At 51.7% G+C, this 20,851-nt stretch overlaps 1 protein-coding gene across 9 annotated transcripts in view; it reads right to left on the bottom strand.

The window, feature by feature from the left end:
* Positions 1-11,938: 11,938 nt before the first annotated feature.
* Positions 11,939-20,851, bottom strand: part of NFATC1 (nuclear factor of activated T cells 1) — a 136,524-nt gene continuing 127,611 nt past the window's right edge. For all 9 annotated transcript variants that reach the window (XM_054461083.2, XM_063653861.1, XM_063653863.1 and 6 more), the window contains one exon: positions 11,939-13,719. In XM_054461083.2, the coding sequence (XP_054317058.2) occupies positions 13,670-13,719 (50 nt within the window). In that variant the 3' untranslated portion in view covers positions 11,939-13,669. The remainder of the gene's footprint in view (positions 13,720-20,851) is intronic.

Here is a 20,851-nt window from a genome sequence, read left to right as displayed (position 1 = left end):
GCAGCGTGTGGGGGCATCAGGATGGGAAAGCGCAGTGCGGCTGGGTGGAGGCGGCGGATGGGAAGAGGGGAGCTCCCGGGACACTGACAGCCACCCCGACACCCCGAGCTGTGTGGGAGGAGTGGGGGATTCCCACACCAGCTGGACATGGATACATTTTTGTTTCCGTGTTGCTGTTTTAAAAACTGTGAAAACCTCCTGTGTCTTCCCCAGGATTCTTTTTTTTTTCCTCCAGGTAAAAGGCACATTTGGCAGCCAAAGCTGTTTTTCAACCTCTGATGCTTTCCCTTCCGATTAAAGTTACAGGAGGCCCCGAGGCAGAGCTGGTGATCACAAGCCTCTCTCTTGGCTAGACACGCAGTTTTTATTTGAATAGCATTATTGTTGTATGGTGTAAAATGCAGGGACAATGGAAGATTGACTACTGCACTGACTCAAATTTGGCCAAGGAAGCTCTGAGACATCAGCATCAGAACTTACGCTTTCAGCCAAGAAGGACTAACAGGGACCAGATTTACCCTTCCAAGAAAACAAGTTAAAAAATGGACAAAATATCTGAAACATGTGTTAGGAATCAGACACCAGGCACCGAGAGACCGTGGTCCCTGAGGGGGGCGGGCAAACAAGGTGGGGCCCAGTGCACGGCGGGCGCAGGTTCCAGCCCCGGTGTGGGGAGAGGCCCCAGGCAGGGCTGAGGAGACGGAGCCAAGTCCAGGGAGGAAACAGAGGCTGGAGGTCTCAGGCTGGATCTCCAGCGAGGAGAGCTGCCTGGAGGGAGGGCTCTGGGATCTGCAAGGGGAGCCCCGAGTCTTCAGTCGAGGGTTGACCAGCCCAAGAGGCTTCAGGGAGCAACATGGGGTCTCACTCAGAGCCGGGAGTAGCCCTTGTCCCACCGTCCACAGTGGAAACACTCGCAAGGCACCAGGCAGTGTCCTGAGAAGGGCTTTGTCTTCACAGTGTGAAGAATTAGTTGGAGACTAAACACTGCTCAGGTCCCACCTGACGAAGCCTAAAAGCAAGGATGACCCAAAAGGATCAACACCTTCCAAAGCTCAAGATCAACACCTTCCAAAGCTCAAGATCAACACCTTCCAAAGCGCAAGATGAACACCTTCCAAAGCTCAAGATCAACACCTTCCAAGCTCAAGATCAACACCTTCCAAAGCTCAAGAGAACGAGGCAGAACTCACAATGTCTAGCATCTGATCAGAAATTAGCAGCATTCAAAGAAGCAGGAGAGTACAACCTAGAAGAAGAAAATCGAATCAGTTAAACCAGCGGTGAAAGGAGCAGATGAAGAGTTACCACAAGACAGTAGAACACTTACTATGGCAATCTTCCTGCATTCAGGGAGTCAGAGGGGAGGCTGAGCATGAAAGGTATAAAAATTCCCAAACCAAACTTCTGGAGTGGAAAGCTGCAGCACTGGAGCTGAAAGGTATAGTGGGCAGGCTCCATGGCAGATGAGACGGTGCAGAAGGAAAAAGCCGGTAAATTTGAAGACGTGGCACTAGCGACGACGCAAAATAAAAACAGAGGAAAGGTCTGAAATGCAGACGGTTAGTGAACCACGGGCCAGTGTCAAGCAGCTTAACACATGCGCAGCTGCAGTTGCTGGAGGAGGGGGCAGGGATATTTGAATAGAATGGCTGACATTTTTCCATGTTTGTTGAAAACTACAAAAAGAAAGGAAGGGAAGGACGGGCATACAGATTAAGATGGAAGAAATGGCCTTATTTGTAGATGACATGATGGCATACAGATTAAGATGGAAGAAATGGCCTTATTTGTAGATGACATGATTGTCTACACAGAAAACCAAGGAATCTACAGCAAAACTAGGACTTATAAGTGAATTTGCAAGCTCACAGGATAAATGTCAACCAACAAAAGTCAATCGCGTGTCTATGTACTAACACTACACACACGGAAATCTAAATTAACAACACACCATTTACAGTTGGTCCAAAGAGAATGAAATACAAGATACAAACCTAACAAAACACATGGAGTATCTGTATGCGGAAAATTTTAAAAGCTGATGGAAAAACTTTTCTTGAGAGCTAAATATATGAGACGTACCATGTTCGTGGACTGGAAGACGTGAGACAGTAAACGTGCCAGTGCTCCTCAGATTCGTCTACGGGTTAAATATAGTTCCCACCAACATCCCAGCAAGGTGCTTTTGTAGATATAGACATATTCATTCCAAAATTTATAGGGAAAGACACAGGGCCTAGAATAGCTAAGATAATTTTGGAAAAGAATAAAGTGAGAGAAATCACGGCACTAGATTTGACGACCTCCATGGCGATGGTGACGCTGACTGGGTGGTACTGGGGACACACAGGCACAGAGGCCAAGGAAATAGGATAGAGAGCCTCGCTGAGAGCCACCCCACCTTGCCCAAAGCACACACATGGCTGTTCTGCAAACAGCTGTAGCAACTGGACATGACACGCACAGGGAAAAGGGACGCTCGGGCTGAGTTTTACATCTTCTACAAAAAAAAAACAACTCAAAACGGATCACAAACTTAAAGCTCAGGACTACAGAACTTGTAGAATAAGGTCCAGGAGAAACTCTTCCGGACCTGAGGCTGGGTGAAAACTTCTTAGGCTTGATACCAAATGCACGACTCGAAAAGGAAAAATCAAAAATTGGACTACATTGAAATGGAAGTTTTTCTCTCCTAAAGATCCTTTTAAGAGACTGAAAAGACAAACTGCAGACGGGGAGAAATGTATCTGACACAGGGCTTGCAGCTAGGATGTATAAGGACTCTCAACACCCGGCAGTAAAAAACAAACAGACAGAAGTCCCCAGGAGAGGTTCACCAGCTCCAGATACGTCCAGATCCAGAGACGGCAAATGGTGCGCGAAGGCGTCCAGCGTCATCAGCCGTGAGGGAGGTGCAAGCTCAGGCCATGATAAAGTCTTACCGCATACCCGTCAGAACGGCTAAAATAAAACCAATCACTCTTGCATTGCTGGTGGGAATGTCAAATGATAAAGCAACTCTGGAAAATTGTTGGGTAGTTTTAAGAAAAGCTAAGCATGCACTTACATATGACTCAGGAACTGCACTCTTGGGCCTTTATCCCAGAGAAATAAAAATGTGCGTTCACCAAAACCCTGTACACCACCAGTGTCCACAGCAGCTTAAGTCATAATAGCCAAAATGTGGGGAAGAAGAAAAGAACTCAAATGTCCTTCGGTGACTGGATGGTGAAACAGACTGTGGTACGTCCACGCCATGAAATAAAGGAGCAAACGCCAGATGCAGGTGACAGGTGGGTGGCAGGAGAGCTATGCTGAATGAGGAAAAGCCAGTCTCAAAGGCTGCAGACTGACTGCAGGTCTAAGACGTAAATTGTAAATATGGAGAGCACATGACTGGTTGTAGGGTGCTGGGGATGGAGGAAGGGCGCAGGAGTGGCTCCAAAGGGGCAGGAAATCTCATAATGGAATATTCTGTATCCTGACTTCGGTGGTGGTTACATGAAATACATTTGAGGAAAAAGTTGCATAGAACTATACACACCCCACAAATATGTGCATGTAAAGCTAGTGAGATCCACATATGCCCTGGAAGTGGTACCAATGCCAGTTCCCACTTTGGGGAGACACGTGAAGTTCCAACAGGACCTGTCTGTACTACTTTTTTTTTGGCAACTTCTTATGAATCTGTAATTATTTTAAAATTAAACAATTAAAAAGAAAACAGACAAAGTAAAGGCTTTTTCACATATGCAAAAGCCAAAATAATTTACCACCCCAGATCTGTACTACACGAACGTTAAAGGAAGTCCTTCAGGAAAAGTAAACTGGGTGGAAATCTTGATCTCCAGAAAACAGCGAGCAGTGCTGGGAAGGGATAAGCGTGAAACGTTTATGATTTTTTTATTACTTAATCTCTTTAAAAGATAACTGACTCTTTAAAGCAAAATATTAAGAATGCATTGTGGATTTATAACATACATAGATGCAAGACATTTGATAACAATTGCACGAAAGCTGGGTACAGGGAGGTGGAGGTCTGCTTTTGGGAGGTTCTTATCCTATTCACTCTGCAGTGACAGCACTCAAAGGTAGGCTGTGGATAAGCCAAAGAGGTTACCTGTGAACTCTAAAGCAACCACTAAAGTATCACAACAAAGAGATAGAGAGATAGAGAGAGAGAGATAGAGACAGAGAGATAGATAGAGAGATAGAGATAGAGAGATGATATAGAGATAGAGAGATACAGAGATAGAGATAGAGAGATAGAGAGATAGAGATATAGTGATATAGAGAGAGAGACAGAGAGATGATATAGAGATACAGAGAGATGGATATAGAGATAGAGATATAGAGAGATAGAGATAGAGAGATAGAGATAGAGAGAGATAGATAGAGAGATGATATAGAGACATAGAGAGGTGATATAGAGATACAGAGATATAGAGAGATAGAGAGATAGATGATATAGATATAGAGATAGAGATAGAGATAGATAGAGAGATAGAGACAGAGATAGAGATACAGAGAGATAAGAGAGAGATAGAGATATAGAGATATAGAGAGATAGAGAGAGATAGAGATATAGAGAGATAGAGATAGAGAGAGATAGGGAGAGATAGAGATATAGTGATATAGAGAGATAGAGAGAGATAGATACAGATAGAGAGATGATATAGAGAGAGATATATATATAGAGAGAGATAGAGACATAGAAAAATAGAGAGATAGAGATAGAGATATATATATAGAGAGATATAGATAGATAGCGATATAGAGACATAGAGATATAGAGACATAGCTCAGACACCAACAAAGGAGAAAAAGGGGTATTATAAAAATACTTGATGCAATCCAAAAGAAGGCAGAAAAGGGGAAACAGGTATCAGATCAAATGAAAAACAAGAAGAGCATAGCTCTAAATCTAACATGATCAAAATTAGATTAAGTGCAATAGTCTAAAACACCCCTCTCGGAGGCAGAGATGATGAGATTGTACAATAAGACCAGATTAGATGCCTGCAAGAAACCCACTTCGTATATAAAGATATTCAGGCTGAGTTTCCCTTACCCCAAATGCTCAGGACCAGAACTGTTCTGAATTTCAGATATTTTCTGGTCTTGGAATATTTGCATTATACCAGTTGAACATCCCAAAGCCGAAACATGTGAAATCTAAAATGATCCAACGAGCACTTCCTTGGAGTAGAAAGTTTCAGATCTGGGGGCATTTTGGATTTTAGAATTTCAAATTTGAAATGTTCAATCTATACATGGGTTAAAGGTTTAAAAATAAATAAATGTCTCTGATGCACACTAATCAAAAGATTGATTAATATCAGACCAGGTAGATTTTATAGCAGAGTATTACCAGGGACAAGGGGAGAAAATTCATGATAAAGGAGTTTATGAACTTGGAGCTCTCAACCATTCCAAATCACCAACCTTCAAAATACACGGAAGAAAACCTGACGGGGCTACGAGGAGAAAGAAACCCACAAGTTAAAGTCTGAGGCCAAAACGCCGCTCTCTTATCTCTTAATAGTGATTGATATAATGAGGAGACGGAAAGTCAGTCAGGAGCTGAAAGGCTTGAACACCAGCACTGGACAGCTTGACCTCACTGAAATTCTAAGAACACTCCACCCAGTAATACAGAAGACAGATTTTTATCATGCACTTGGGAACGTTAGCAAGACAGCCTCCATTCTGGACCATGAAACAAGTCTTAATGCATATAAAAACCAAAATCATATAAAGTGCATTCTCTGAACAACAATGGAATTAAGTTAGAAAACCTGGAAATTCCCAAATATTTGAAAACTCAACACTTCTCAGTAGGTCGAAGAAGCAGTCAAGTGGAAATTAGAAAGGATTTTGAATTTAATAAAGTGAAAACAAACTACATTTGTGAGATGGAGCTAAAGCAGTATGAAGGGCACTTTATAGCACTACGTGCCTATATCAGAAGAGAAGAAAGTTTCAGATCGATGACCTCAGAGTTTACCTTAAAAATCTAGATAATGAAAATGAAATTCCAAGTAATCAAATGTAAGAAAATAATAAATATCAGAGTTTATGATATTTGCAATCAGAAGCCGGCTCTTTGAAAAGATCAACAAAATTGATAAACTTCCCACCAGAATGGTCAGGCAAAAAGAGAGACGACACACATGGCCCAGGTCACGAGCGAGAGAGGGGACGCCATCTGGTTCTGTGCATGCTGGAGGATAGCAAAGGACCCGCAGACACCTTTATGCTGATACGTTATCCAGCTAGATGAAATGGACACATTCTAAAGGACATCAGCTACCAAAGACATAAACACATTCTAAAGGACATCAACTACCAAAGACATAAACACATTCTAAAGGACATCAACTACCAAAGACATAAACACATTCTAAAGGACATCAACTACCAAAGACAAACGTCAAAACACAACGAACACTGTGTCTATTGGAGGAATTAGTAATTAGCAATCTTTCTGCAGAGAAAACTTCAGGCCCAAGTGACTTCATGAATTCCACCACACCAGTTTTACACAGACTCTTCCAGAAGCCAAGAGGAAGCACTTCCCAACTCATTCTGAAGCTGGCGTTACTCTGGAGCCAGAACCAGACAGAGGCGTTAGAGGAAGAGGCCGTGCTGCTCACCGACCCCTCGGGTGTAGGGTGTCGACTGTCGGGCAATGCAGCGAAGGGAAAGGGGGTCTCCATCCCTGACGTGATCAGTTTTTCCACCCTCATTGTTTTCCTGCACCTACTGTCAGTTTAGATTTTAAAGGCCAGGAGAGTGATAAGAGCAGGGAAGAAAGGGAGGAAGAGATTTAGGAGGCTGTGAAGGGAAGAGAAGGATTTGGGAAGAAGGTTCCAGCATGACTTAGACCTGCTTAGACTTTAGAGCGTGAGAGGAAATTCTCAAAAAGGATTCCTGAGTTCACTCTGTCTTGTAACTCTCCTATTCACAGGCTGAAACTAAATCCCCAAAGGAGCTCCAGAAAGCTATCATTTAAAGTTAGGCCACTAATTATACTGTTCCATTAATTAGGGAGTATTTAAACTCAACCCTCTTTTTTACTGGACATTAAAAAATTACTAATCGTTTATCGGGTTGGAATAGAACTCGCTTATAGTAGCCTTCCATGGAGACAGCATCTCAGAGAATTTGCTAACAGTTTTAGGATTGCTGTGAATCTGAGCCCCGAGAATTGTGGGCAAATTGGAATGTGTGGAGAGACACAGGGGTGATTGGAACCCGGAGGTGCTGGGACCCAGAGGCGCTGGGATCTGGAGGTGCTGGGACCCGGGTGTGCTGATATCCGGGGGTGCTGGGATCCGGAGATGCTGGGATCCAGAGATGCTGGGATCCGGGGGTGCTGAGATCCAGGGGTGGTGGTATCTGGGGGTGCTGAGATCCGGGGGTGGTGGGATCCGGGGGTGCTGGGATCCGGAGGTGCTGGGATCCGGGGGTGCTGGGACCTGGAGGGTGCTGAGATCCGGAGGTGCCTGTGAGACGTCAGCAGAGACCAAGTGTCCACCCAGCTCCGGGGCTCTCAACAACCCCCCTTCTGGGGATGCCAAGGTGGGCTCCCTCCCCCAGCCGATGCCCGGTGCCACTCACATAGCTGTGAGGCAAGATCTGCCACCCACGACCTTCAGGGAAACACTCCGCTTCCCAGCCTCAGTTTCCTCATCTAAAGAATTGAAGGGGTGCCTCCTTCGCCACAGTCCCATCCTGGAGGCTGAGATCCGTGGGTAGGCAGGACCCCCTGCCGGGAAAACAGTGCTAACCCCAAACCCAGTGAGTGAGTGCATCATGCTGTCTGCCGGAAGGGCTCGGCACGCAGCTGTCTCCTATGAGAACTGCACTCAGGAAGGCACAGACACCCCCACTGCAGAGGGTGAGGTGTCTGCTGAGGGCCCACAGCCACGCCGCACGGACAGCGTTCCAACAGTGCCACTGGGGGCCTGCCTTGCCTCTGGGTAGGACCTGTCCCCACATCTGTGCTGGGCAGCATGAGAGTGGCGTGGTGTTTGCGCTACCCAGGGACCCCGTAAGGCAACATTCACACTACCAGGGGTCTGTGGAGCCAGCAGACTGCTCAGAAACAAACGTGCAGTTTGGAAATGCACCTCTGCAGATTCTCGGCTGGGAAGAGCCGTTGGGGGGTGGAGTGGGAGCCCAGACCGTGCCCCTAATGCCCAGGTCGGAAGAGTGGGCACGGCAAGGAGGGGAAACGGCCTGTGAGAGGCTGAGTGCTGTGGGCCTGAATCACCCAGCTCCCCCTGTCTGGATGGGACCCAGGCCACCCCTAGCTCTTCCCCGTCCGGATGGGACCCAGGCTGCCCCAGAATAGATGCTCGTGAACATTTCCCTCCTTTTTGGGAAAAGGGCAATGCCTGCTGGACACAAAAGTGCTCTGCGAATTAAACTATGCACAGCAGCGGCAGCGCATCCGCCCTCCGGCCGCACTCTGAGGAAGGAGCCACCCCACTCTGTCCTGCTGGGAAGATGGGACCCAAGTCCCCCGTGCTGAAAAGCTCATCGATCCCAGAGAGAACAGCCACGTGGAGATGGTAGTCACTTTCTGACGACACAATCTGGAAAAGGCCAAGTGGCTCTGCAGCTGTGTTTACAGAAAGGTCGGGATGCCGAGTTCTAGGGTCAGCAGGAAAATCGCTGCATAGATGTCGGCAGAAGCTGCTTTCCTCATGAAACACGTTCACTGGCGCGATTACGTCTCAGCCAACGTCCTCACCAAGGCTCTTTTCTCTAATTTATATGCGAAGTAAAATGAACGTGTGTCATCTGGGGCTCTGTGGGCACCGTCACGGCGACTCAGACACTGCATTTAGGTCCTGGCGGAAACCCAAGGCAGGGGGGTCTGCTGGGGGTGCTGCAGGCAGAGATAGGAGGGTCTGCCAGGGGGCGGGGGGGCTGCAGGAGACAGGAGGGTCTGCTGGAGGGGGCTGCAGGCAGAGACAGGAGGGTCTGCCGAGGGCAGGGGGGCTGGAGGAGGAGACAGGAGGGTCTGCCAGGGGTGCTGCAGGCAGAGACAGGAGGGTCTGCTAAGGGGGCTGCAGGCAGGAGGCACGGGGGACAGCCAGGGGGACTGCAGGCGGGCACCGGAGGGGTCTGCTGGGGAAGCTATGGGTGGGCATTGAGGGGCTGCAGGCAGGCACAGGGTGAGGGTTGGCTGGGGGGCTGCAGGCGGGGTCAGCTGGGGGGGTCTGCTTTCTGCTTTGGTATAAATGAACACTTAGTCATCTTCTACCTAACTTAATTTTTTTGGCATAAATAATTATAAATATGATGTGCTTCACATATGTGATTCCAAATTAGGTTAGTGAGCCAGGATCTGTCTTAGGGATGGATAATTTAAAAACTGAGGAGGAGAAAACAGTTCCTCAAAAAGTTAAACGTACAATTACCGTAATACCCAGGAGTTCTACTCCCGGGGAATATGCCCCAAAGAATTGAAAACAGGGACCTGAACAAAAACCTGAACACTAGCGTTCACAGCAGCGCAGCTGACGACGGCCAGGAGGTGGGACCGTGTCCGCCAGCCGACAAAGGACCAGCAAGACGTGGGGTCCCCATCACCCGGGGAACATGACTTGGTCATAAAAAGGGATGAAATACTGACCCACGTGACCACACGGATGACCTTGGGAAACACTACGTGGAAGACGCCAGCCACAGAGAGTCCCACGTTCATGATTCCATTGGCATGAAATGCCCGGACCGGCAAACCCAGAGATGTGTGAACCCAAGGTCCCAGGGAGGAGATGGGGAGAAGCTGCCCAGGGCCACGGGGGTTTCTCTGGGGGTGACAAAAATATCGTGGACAGAGAGATGGTGGCTACACAACCTTGTGAATGTACAAAATACCACAGAATTGCATGTTTTAAAGTGGTTGCTTTCATCTTATGTGAATTTACAATGTTAACCCACAAAGCTGGTCCGGGGCTTCTCTTAAAGAGGTTATTTTATCTCGGCGTCAGCGCACCCTGAGCTCTCGCCAAACACTCACTCAGGTATAGCTTGTTAATTTCAACACGGGATGTATTTTTAAAAATATTCACGTTGAGATGAGACAGCCTCCGGTGATGTCACTGGTGAGGACGCCGTGTGGGGAACGTGGCGGAACTGGCGGAAACAGCTGAGTTTTTGGGTCCTTCTCTAGAAGCGGGGCCAGGGCGCGTCCTGGGTGGGGAGGGGGGAGGGGAATGCTGGGGGAAGGGGTCCCAGGCTGTTCACATAACGAGATGCCCTTGCCAGGGCCGGAGGCTCAAGCACTTGGGTCTTTCCTGGGCTCCACTTGGCCCTGAGGGGAAACTTGATACTTATATTACTTTCGTGCCACCCAGTCTCCGCTCAGGAGCAAAGCAAACGTGGTCTTGTGCGTGGCTGCGGCTGCTTTGCCTCTGGCTACGTGACTCTCAGAAAATGCCCCATCCCTAAGGTTCCCCCAGGATTTTGGTCACCGAGGACCGCGTGCTAGAGGCCAGCGAAGACCAGGAAGGTAGTTCCGCTGCCTCCCGAAGCTGACCTCTCTCTTAGCTTTCCAGGAAAATGCAGTCTTGGTTCTGGTGTACACACGAGGGTGGCACACGTAACTGCCCAACAGCTCTTCCCCCGACAGGCAGAACCTCTGGCTGGAAAGCAGCCTGTGGGTGCATTTTTCTAATTACTCAAAATCAACCTAAAAGGCACAAACACTAAGAGGGTTATTCGCAGAGGCTCAACCTCTTCTGAGGAAACCATTACTTTATAACATTCATAATTTTGGAATATTCTGTTACTGGGGTTGAGGACAACCAAGGAGGTTTCAAAAAGTCACTTTGAAACCAAGAAAGAGCTTCCAGTACATTCTGCGTGGACAGCTCCACCCGCTTCGGCAGAGGGAGGCGATAGGCGTGTGCTGGCTGCCTCTGGGTCGAACAGTCCAAGGCTCTGTTAGGCCCTGACTGGGGCCAGTTGGAGGAAAGCAAGGGCTTAACCAGCTCTCCCCTACTCGCTGAGAGCTGAGAGCCCCCCCCAAGAACACTGGTCTCTGTGCTCTCCTCACACCACCCCACGTGGGACCTTCCCTACTCGCTGAGAGCCGAGGGCTCCTGATGCCTGCGGGGTCTCCTCCCGGCTCCCCCAAACGCCAGCCTCTATGCTCTCCTCACACCACCCCACATGGGACCTTTGACGATGTTCTCAGGCTCACTTCAAATATTGTCAAGCACAGAAAACTGAGGGATAAATGCTTACTAATCGCTTTAGGTGGTGATGACTTCCCTAGTCCTTTAACTCAATCTGTACACCTCTGAGCAAAAGAAATCGCAATTCTTGCATTTTATAAAGTCCTAAATGAAAAATGTTTCTGAAAGATGAGAATAATTACTGTAAAAGTTCCAAGTTTCATATTTTAACTCATGGCCAGGTAATATTTTCCCACCCAAACGTGAAGTAGGGAGCTTTGGTTGGGAAAAGGGGAAGAGCAGCTTCAAGAAGCGGGGAGAGACGGTGAAAACCTGCGGGTTTCCACACACGTTTCCTCGCCAGATGATTGTCAAATGGCATGCGACTGTGTGTGTGGCCAAAGCCTCACCCAGGATATTCCTCTGAGCAAAAACATTTGGCACTAGCAGGAGTTCCTTCTCCACCTCGCCCGGATGAACATTTCTGAGCTGCTTCAGTTACAGGGCCTGGGAACTATCCGGCGTCTCGCAAATTTCTATGGCAGGTTTTTACCTAAACATCGAAGAAAGGGAACAGCTCTACTGGCAAGATGCCCTTCCAATGGCGAATGGCCGCGTCTACACAGCCTTCCCAACATGAGGCTCGTTTCACAGACAATCCAAGTACACGCAACTGAAAACACACTCCAAGAACAAAGCGGAATCTTCCACGCGTGTCATGAACTACTCGCAGACTATGCCTGTCCAGCAAAAAAATACGGCTTTATTGGATCTATTTCCTAACTACAAAGACAGCTGACACAGACATCAAACGTTTCCTTTTCGAAGACAGGCCCCTGAAAAAGGCTGCACATGACTCCTACAATGCTGGGTGCAGGGTACCCAGCCGCAGGTGGGACGCGGCCACACGTCTTCACGGTTATGTGCAGACCGACGGGATGGCCTTCGGGTTGTTTCTTTCTGTGAGTGAGACACAAGAGACGCGACTGTGCCGGAGCGCACGGTACAGGCCGTTCCTTCCGCAGGAGCCCTTTCTCCATCAGTGACGTTCTGTTCAGTGACTTCACAGCCGGAGCCTCCACCCGCAGGTGCAATTCAGGCAGGTTCCATAAGGGGGCATTAATTCCTAAGGCACGAGTTCAGGTCAACTGTGTTTTAATGAATAAACCATGCTTTTTGGTTATATGAACAATAGATCGCTGCGAGTAATCATACGTAATAAGCAATTAATTGTACAAAGTGCCCAGCAAAGCGTACACGAACCTACCTGTTAACAGTAACTCATCTAAAAACACATGACGCAGGGCTGAGCATTAAAGCGGCGTTTTTGGTTTCCTTAGATGAAGCAGAGAGTGGTAAGGCTTCTGTGAAACAATCATCTTATAACTGAACAAATATATTACACTTATGTTGCACGTTATTTACAATCACTTTCTAATGTTGCCGTCTGGTAACCTACAGCTACTGTGAATCACAGCTCCTGGCTTTCTAGGGTCCTCCTCGAACTGCGCGAGATGAGAAAACGCACGGCCGTCCGATGCGGCGATGGACGCCAGCAAGAGCAGCGCCTGGAGCCCCAGACGCAGGTTCCAAAACGGATGCCGGTTATTGCTGACAGGGAAGCCCTCCCGGGCGAGGACACGTCGGCTCTGTTATTATTTATACATAAATAGATGCCCAGATATGTACACACATGCAAATGCAGTCTACCCTGTAACAGGTTTTTCTGCTTTTGTCCAGTAACCTATTGATGTGCTATTCAACTTAGTTGTGCCATGTTCGAAGCCAGATTAAAAACAAAGATGCGAGCATGCGACCATGAACAAGCCTACGGTTTCAACCGCGCAGACAAGGGAAGCGTGTTACAAAAGAGCTGAGATGACAGACTGGAAGATTCTAAAACGCACTGCGTAAGGCAGCAGGCTTGTACGTGACAGCCCAGGTTCCAAACGTAGGAGACTCATATTAGGGTCCTCTCACAGCCTGCCAGTGTTCTCTTCATTCATACAAAGGGTAAAACCTCACAATGAAATGTGTTTGCAGTTTCTGCTCCTACCAATACTCCTACAGTAGCAAATTCAATGCTCAATTCTATGATACCCTGATAGTCTAGTTAAATAAGGCACTTCCAGTATTGAACCCCAGGGGTGCCAGAAGGGCTGGGCGTGGGGTCAAACTGCGCGTGGGCCGTTCCCATGAAAGGCCCCTGCACGGTGGGTCTCCCGTGCTCAGCCCAGCCACCTCCCTTCTGTTGTCATGAGATGACTTCTCCAGGAGACACACTGATCTCCCTTCCTCCCTGCTTTCCTTCTTGTTGGAGAGCCAATCTTTGCACATATTAATGTTCAGCTCCTGGCATTCAGTCAGTTGGAGGTCCTGAGTGGTACCAGGTGTGCGTTCAGTTTATTTATTCAGAAGTCTTTGTCTGCTGAAGTCAGCATACCCCCGCTGAACTGAGTGCTCCAATGTGGCAACTAGGAGTGGGTGCTCGTGCTGGAGAGGTCATTTCGTATTATTTCATTTACTGTAAGAAAAGAAAAATTGAGAGAGTATTAGGGAAATACCATAAACATCAAAGCAACACCCCCAGCCCTGCTCCTCCATCAGTGATGCTCACGCTTGTGACAAGGCATCTCCCCAGGAACCCGCATTTCCTCCTGGGTCCCGCCCTGGTCCATGAGTGTCATAAGCCAGTGCCCGGCTGCCTCGGCAGAGAGCTGGGGTCGCCAGAGTGACCGCCCTCGTCCGTAGCACGGTGCCAGCACATCTCTGACGGCCAAAGTACAGGTGCCAGGTGCCGGCCACGATCCTGGGAAGACGCCGTGGCTGCCTCTCCACGAACCAAGCCACCCACAGGTCCACACCAGCACTTCTGCGGTGTCAGCACCAGTGTCGCCTGAGCCTCCCTCTCAGGCTCTTCCTGATTTTTATTTCCCTTTGGATGGCGGAGTCCCTGAGTCCCCCACAGGCCAGTGACGTTCCCCGTCACCTGTGACTTCTGGCAGATGCAGAGGAAACGAGCGGCACCATTAGGGCCTTTGTGAGCTGCATGCATCCCCGCTCCACCCACCTCCTGCTGTGGCCGCCCTGATGGGCGCTGAGATAGGGGATGTGCCACCAGCACTGTCGCCACGTCCCATCTCCCTCCCAGGTTCTGGTGGGGCGTGCGCTGACGTCACGGAACTGCCCGGGCTTCCCTCTGCCATGGGCTGGAGCGCCCAGAGCCCAGATAAGCCCCACGTGTTTCTGCAAAGGCCCCGGCCTGTCTCAGGGTGGCTTCCTGGAGCAATTAGTGGTGTGCATTTCATCACCCCACTCCCTTCCCCAAATTCCCTTTCAACAACCCCCCTGACTATTTTTAAGAATAACAATAACAAAACACAGATGGAGAACCAGGAATTGTGTCATGGGAACTGATAACAGGACACACTGGCACTGAGCTCCAGGAGGAATCCTGGCTGCAAACACACACCCGAGGCTGGCTCGCCCAAGGCTCTGTGGAGCTAGAGACCCGGGCAAGCAAAGGTGCCCCACACGCCTGGCCCCGCCAGCAGCACCTCCTGACACGGCGCCCACAGAGGGTCCCGACTCCATCCCGCGTGGGAGCTCAGCCTCTGTAAAGACACAGGCACGCGTCGGCTCCCCGCCGGCCCTGCTCAGAGCCACGCTGATCCTGGGCCCTGCCCAAGACGGGACCTGGCACTCAGCCACACGACGCAGAGCCAGGCTCTCTGCAGAGGGCTCCGCCCCCAGTGTGGAAGGCACCAGAAGGAGCCCGGGCTCCTGCCCCTCCGTGTGACTCTTCACAAACACTAATGAGGATAACGACAGGGCCCAGGTGCTCGCAGGCTGCTCCCGTACTGGCACACAGGACCTGACTTGTCCCGGAGTGCGCACGGCAGCTCCTATACCACAGGCACTTTCCGTGACACTCGGGCGGCGCCGCGGGGCCTCAGCACAACGCAGAGAGAAAGAGGGCTCTGTTCTGTGTGGGGGTCGCACGTCCCCACCTGAACGCCCTGGGCTGCTGGTTCCTCACCGTCCTCCCGCCCGCTGTGCTGCTGAGTGCAGCGGCTCCCAGGAGCTCCATGCCCTGCTGTGCTCGGCACCTGTGGCATGAGACGGGGATGCCCCAGAATTCGAGACCAGTTAACTCCTTTCCCATTGCGCTGGTTCAGCCTTGCTACAAAAGACGTCTGCAAAGAGGCAGGAGAAGCCACCTGCCCAGGAGGAAGACACGGTGGGGGTTCAGGTAGCTCAGAACAGGCCCCACCTGTTGGGGAAGGGAGGCTGCCCAATGCATGAAGAGGCCGGGATCAGGTCCTCATCCAGCCCCAGCCAGTGGAGCTCCAAAAGAAAGGACTCCAGTCAGAATAGTGATTGTGGGGTTGAAAGAGGCCTAAATGATCCACATAGGGGAAAGGTGGGGACGCTACAAAGAAATAATGAAGCCATGAGTGGACCATGAAGGGTAACAGTGACAGGGACAGAAGGGAGGCCTGAGAGGCAACGATGAAGGGGACAGGAGAGAGGACTGGGGGGTAATAATGATAGGACGTGGGGAGGACTGAGGGGTAATGGTGGGACGTGGGGAGGACTGAGGGGTAATAATGGTGGGACGTGGGGAGGACTGAGGGGTAATAATGGTGGGACGTGGGGAGGACTGAGGGGTAATAATGGTGGGACGTGGGGAGGACTGAGGGGTAATAATGGTGGGACGTGGGGAGGACTGAGGGGTAATAATGGTGGGACGTGGGGAGGACTGGGGGGTAATAATGGTGGGACGTGGGGAGGACTGGGGGGTAATAATGGTGGGACGTGGGGAGGACTGAGGGGTAATGGTGGGACGTGGGGAGGACTGAGGGGTAATAATGGTGGGACGTGGGGAGGACTGAGGGGTAATAATGGTGGGACGTGGGGAGGACTGAGGGGTAATAATGGTGGGACGTGGGGAGGACTGAGGGGTAATGGTGGGACGTGGGGAGGACTGAGGGGTAATAATGATGGGACGTGGGGAGGACTGACTGGTAATAATGGTGGGACGTGGGGAGGACTGGGGGGTAATAATGATGGGATGTGGGGAGGACTGAGGGGTAATGGTGGGACGTGGGGAGGACTGAGGGGTAATGGTGGGACGTGGGGAGGACTGACGGGTAATAATGGTGGGACGTGGGGAGGACTGACTGGTAATAATGGTGGGACGTGGGGAGGACTGGGGGGTAATAATGATGGGACGTGGGGAGGACTGAGGGGTAATGGTGGGACGTGGGGAGGACTGAGGGGTAATAATGATGGGACGTGGGGAGGACTGAGGGGTAATGGTGGGACGTGGGGAGGACTGAGGGGTAATGGTGGGACGTGGGGAGGACTGAGGGGTAATGGTGGGACGTGGGGAGGACTGAGGGGTAATAATGATGGGACGTGGGGAGGACTGAGGGGTAATAATGGTAGGACGTGGGGAGGACTGAGCGGTAATAATGGTGGGACGTGGGGAGGACTGAGGGGTAATAATGGTGGGACGTGGGGAGGACTGAGGGGTAATGATGGGATGTGGGGAGGACTGAGGGGTAATGGTGGGACGTGGGGATGACTGAGGGGTAATAATGGTGGGACGTGGGGAGGACTGAGGGGTAATAATGGTGGGACGTGGAGAGGACTGAGGGGTAATAATGGTGGGACGTGGGGAGGACTGAGGGGTAATGGTGGGACGTGGGGAGGACTGAGGGGTAATAATGATGGGACGTGGGGAGGACTGACTGGTAATAATGGTGGGACGTGGGGAGGACTGGGGGGTAATAATGATGGGACGTGGGGAGGACTGAGGGGTAATAATGGTAGGACGTGGGGAGGACTGAGGGGTAATGGTGGGACGTGGGGAGGACTGAGGGGTAATAATGATGGGACGTGGGGAGGACTGAGGGGTAATAATGGTAGGACGTGGGGAGGACTGAGGGGTAATGGTGGGACGTGGGGAGGACTGAGGGGTAATGGTGGGACGTGGGGAGGACTGAGGGGTAATAATGATGGGACATGGGGAGGACTGAGGGGTAATAATGGTAGGACGTGGGGAGGACTGAGGGGTAATAATGGTGGGACGTGGGGAGGACTGAGGGGTAATAATTGTGGGACGTGGGGAGGACTGAGGGGTAATGATGGGATGTGGGGAGGACTGAGGGGTAATGGTGGGACGTGGGGATGATTGAGGGGTAATAATGGTGGGACGTGGGGAGGACTGAGGGGTAATAATGGTGGGACGTGGGGAGGACTGAGGGGTAATAATGGTGGGACGTGGGGAGGACTGAGGGGTAATGGTGGGACGTGGGGAGGACTGAGGGGTAATAATGATGGGACATGGGGAGGACTGACTGGTAATTATGGTGGGACGTGGGGAGGACTGGGAGGTAATAATGATGGGACGTGGGGAGGACTGAGGGGTAATGGTGGGACGTGGGGAGGACTGAGGGGTAATGGTGGGACGTGGGGAGGACTGACGGGTAATAATGGTGGGACGTGGGGAGGACTGAGGAGTAATGGTGGGACGTGGGGAGGACTGAGGGGTAATGATGGGACGTGGGGAGGACTGAGGGGTAATAATGGTAGGACGTGGGGAGGACTGAGGGGTAATGGTGGGACGTGGGGAGGACTGAGGGGTAATAATGATGGGACGTGGGGAGGACTGAGGGGTAATAATGGTAGGACGTGGGGAGGACTGAGGGGTAATAATGGTGGGACATGGGGAGGACTGAGGGGTAATAATGGTGGGACGTGGGGAGGACTGAGGGGTAATGATGGGATGGGAGGACTGAGGGGTAATGGTGGGACGTGGGGATGATTGAGGGGTAATAATGGTGGGACGTGGGGATGACTGAGGGGTAATAATGGTGGGACGTGGGGAGGACTGAGGGGTAATAATGGTGGGACGTGGGGAGGACTGAGGGGTAATAATGGTGGGACGTGGGGAGGACTGAGGGGTAATGGTGGGAGGTGGGGAGGACTGAGGGGTAATGGTGGGACGTGGGGAGGACTGAGGGGTAATAATGGTGGGACGTGGGGAGGACTGAGGGGTAATAATGATGGGATGTGGGGAGGGCTGAGGGGTAATGATGGGACGTGGGGAGTACTGAGGGGTAATGGTGGGACGTGGGGATGACTGAGGGGTAATGGTGGGACGTGGGGAGGACTGAGGGGTAATGGTGGGATGTGGGGAGGACTGACGGGTAATAATGGTGGGACGTGGGGAGGACTGACGGGTAATAATGGTGGGACGTGGGGAGGACTGAGGGGTAATAATGGTGGGACGTGGGGAGGACTGAGGGGTAATAATGGTGGGACGTGGGGAGGACTGAGGGGTAATAATGGTGGGAGGTGGGGAGGACTGAGGGGTAATGGTGGGAGGTGGGGAGGACTGAGGGGTAATGGTGGGACGTGGGGAGGACTGAGGGGTAATAATGGTGGGACGTGGGGAGGACTGAGGGGTAATAATGATGGGATGTGGGGAGGACTGAGGGGTAATGATGGGATGTGGGGAGGACTGAGGGGTAATGGTGGGACGTGGGGAGGACTGAGGGGGTAATAATGGTGGGACGTGGGGAGGACTGGGGGGTAATAATGATGGGATGTGGGGAGGACTAAGGGGTAATAATGATGGGATGTGGGGAGGACTGAGAGGCAATGATGAAGGGGACAGAAGGGAGGACTGAGGGGTAATAATGGTGGGACGTGCGGAGGACTGAGGGGTAATAATGGTGGGACGTGGGGAGGACTGAGGGGTAATAATGGTGGGACGTGGGGAGGACTGAGGGGTAATAATGATGGGACGTGGGGAGGACTGAGGGGTAATAATGGTGGGACGTGGGGAGGACTGAGGGGTAATAATGGTGAGATGTGGGGAGGACTGAGGGGTAATAATGGTGAGATGTGGGGAGGACTGGGGTAATGGTGGGATGTGGGGAGGACTGAGGGGTAATAATGATGGGACGTGGGGAGGACTGAGGGGTAATAATGGTGGGACGTGGGGAGGACTGAGGGGTAATAATGGTGAGATGTGGGGAGGACTGAGGGGTAATGGTGGGATGTGGGGAGGACTGAGGGGTAATAATGATGGGACGTGGGGAGGACTGAGGGGTAATAATGGTGGGACGTGGGGAGGACTAAGGGGTAATAATGATGGGATGTGGGGAGGACTGAGAGGCAATGATGAAGGGGACAGAAGGGAGGACTGAGGGGTAATAATGGTGGGACGTGGGGAGGACTGAGGGGTAATAATGATGGGATGTGGGGAGGACTGAGGGGTAATGATGGGATGTGGGGAGGACTGACGGGTAATGGTGGGACGTGGGGAGGACTGAGGGGTAATGGTGGGACGTGGGGAGGACTGACGGGTAATAATGGTGGGACGTGGGGAGGACTGGGGGGTAATAATGGTGGGACGTGGGGAGGACTGAGGGGTAATAATGGTGGGACGTGGGGAGGACTGAGGGGTAATAATGGTGGGACGTGGGGAGGACTGAGGGGTAATAATGATGGGATGTGGGGAGGACTGAGGGGTAATGGTGGGACGTGGGGAGGACTGAGGGGTAATAATGGTGGGACGTGGGGAGGACTGAGGGGTAATAATGATGGGACGTGGGGAGGACTAAGGGGTAATAATGATGGGATGTGGGGAGGACTGAGAGGCAATGATGAAGGGGACAGAAGGGAGGACTGAGGGGTAATAATGGTGGGACGTGGGGAGGACTGAGGGGTAATAATGATGGGATGTGGGGAGGACTGAGGGGTAATGATGGGATGTGGGGAGGACTGACGGGTAATGGTGGGACGTGGGGAGGACTGAGGAGTAATGGTGGGACGTGGGGAGGACTGACGGGTAATAATGGTGGGACGTGGGGAGGATTGGGGGGTAATAATGATGGGACGTGGGGAGGACTGAGGGGTAATGGTGGGACGTGGGGAGGACTGAGGGGTAATAATGGTGGGACGTGGGGATGACTGAGGGGGTAATAATGGTGGGACGTGGGGATGACTGAGGGGTAATAATGGTGGGACGTGGGGATGACTGAGGGGTAATAATGATGGGATGTGGGGAGGACTGAGAGCTAGTAATGATGGGATGTGGGGAGGCCTGAGGGCAATAGTGAGGGGACAGGATGGGTGATGGGGACAGTGACAGGGTGGGCACGGCGTCTGAGGTCTCCATCATGTTCATGGGACAGGCCGCCTGCATGGCTGCCGTGAGCCGTCTTGTTCCCCACGGGCACAGGAGGGCGCGTCTGCTGAGGGTGAAAGGGGAAGCGGCATGGCAGTGGGGCTTCCCCTTGCTGCCCACGGGCACCTGAGCCTCGGTGGGAGAGCCCGTTGGGGGGCAGAAAGTTCCTCGGTGTGTCCCCCGGCCACCCAGGTTCCCGCCGGGGGCCGCCACAGCCTCCTTTGCTCTCTGCCTCGGTCTGTGGCTGCTGAGCTCTCGGGAGGGGAGGAGCGCCGGCCTCAAGAGAGCTGTCGAGGCCTAAGGAGCCAGCAGCAGCCTGCACCCCACTCCTGTGGGCTGGCGGTGCGTGTGGGCCGACCCCGTCCCAGCGCCGGGTCAAGTGTGTTCCACAAGGTCTCAGACGCTGCAGGGACGCATGGCCGGGACCAGACACAGCCCAGGCACCCTCCAG

This window comes from Pongo pygmaeus, chromosome 17 (genome assembly GCF_028885625.2).
Source record: "Pongo pygmaeus isolate AG05252 chromosome 17, NHGRI_mPonPyg2-v2.0_pri, whole genome shotgun sequence".
Taxonomy (NCBI): domain Eukaryota; kingdom Metazoa; phylum Chordata; class Mammalia; order Primates; family Hominidae; genus Pongo; species Pongo pygmaeus.
Note: the sequence above shows the minus strand (reverse complement) of the source record. Positions and strands in the feature narration are given on the sequence as shown.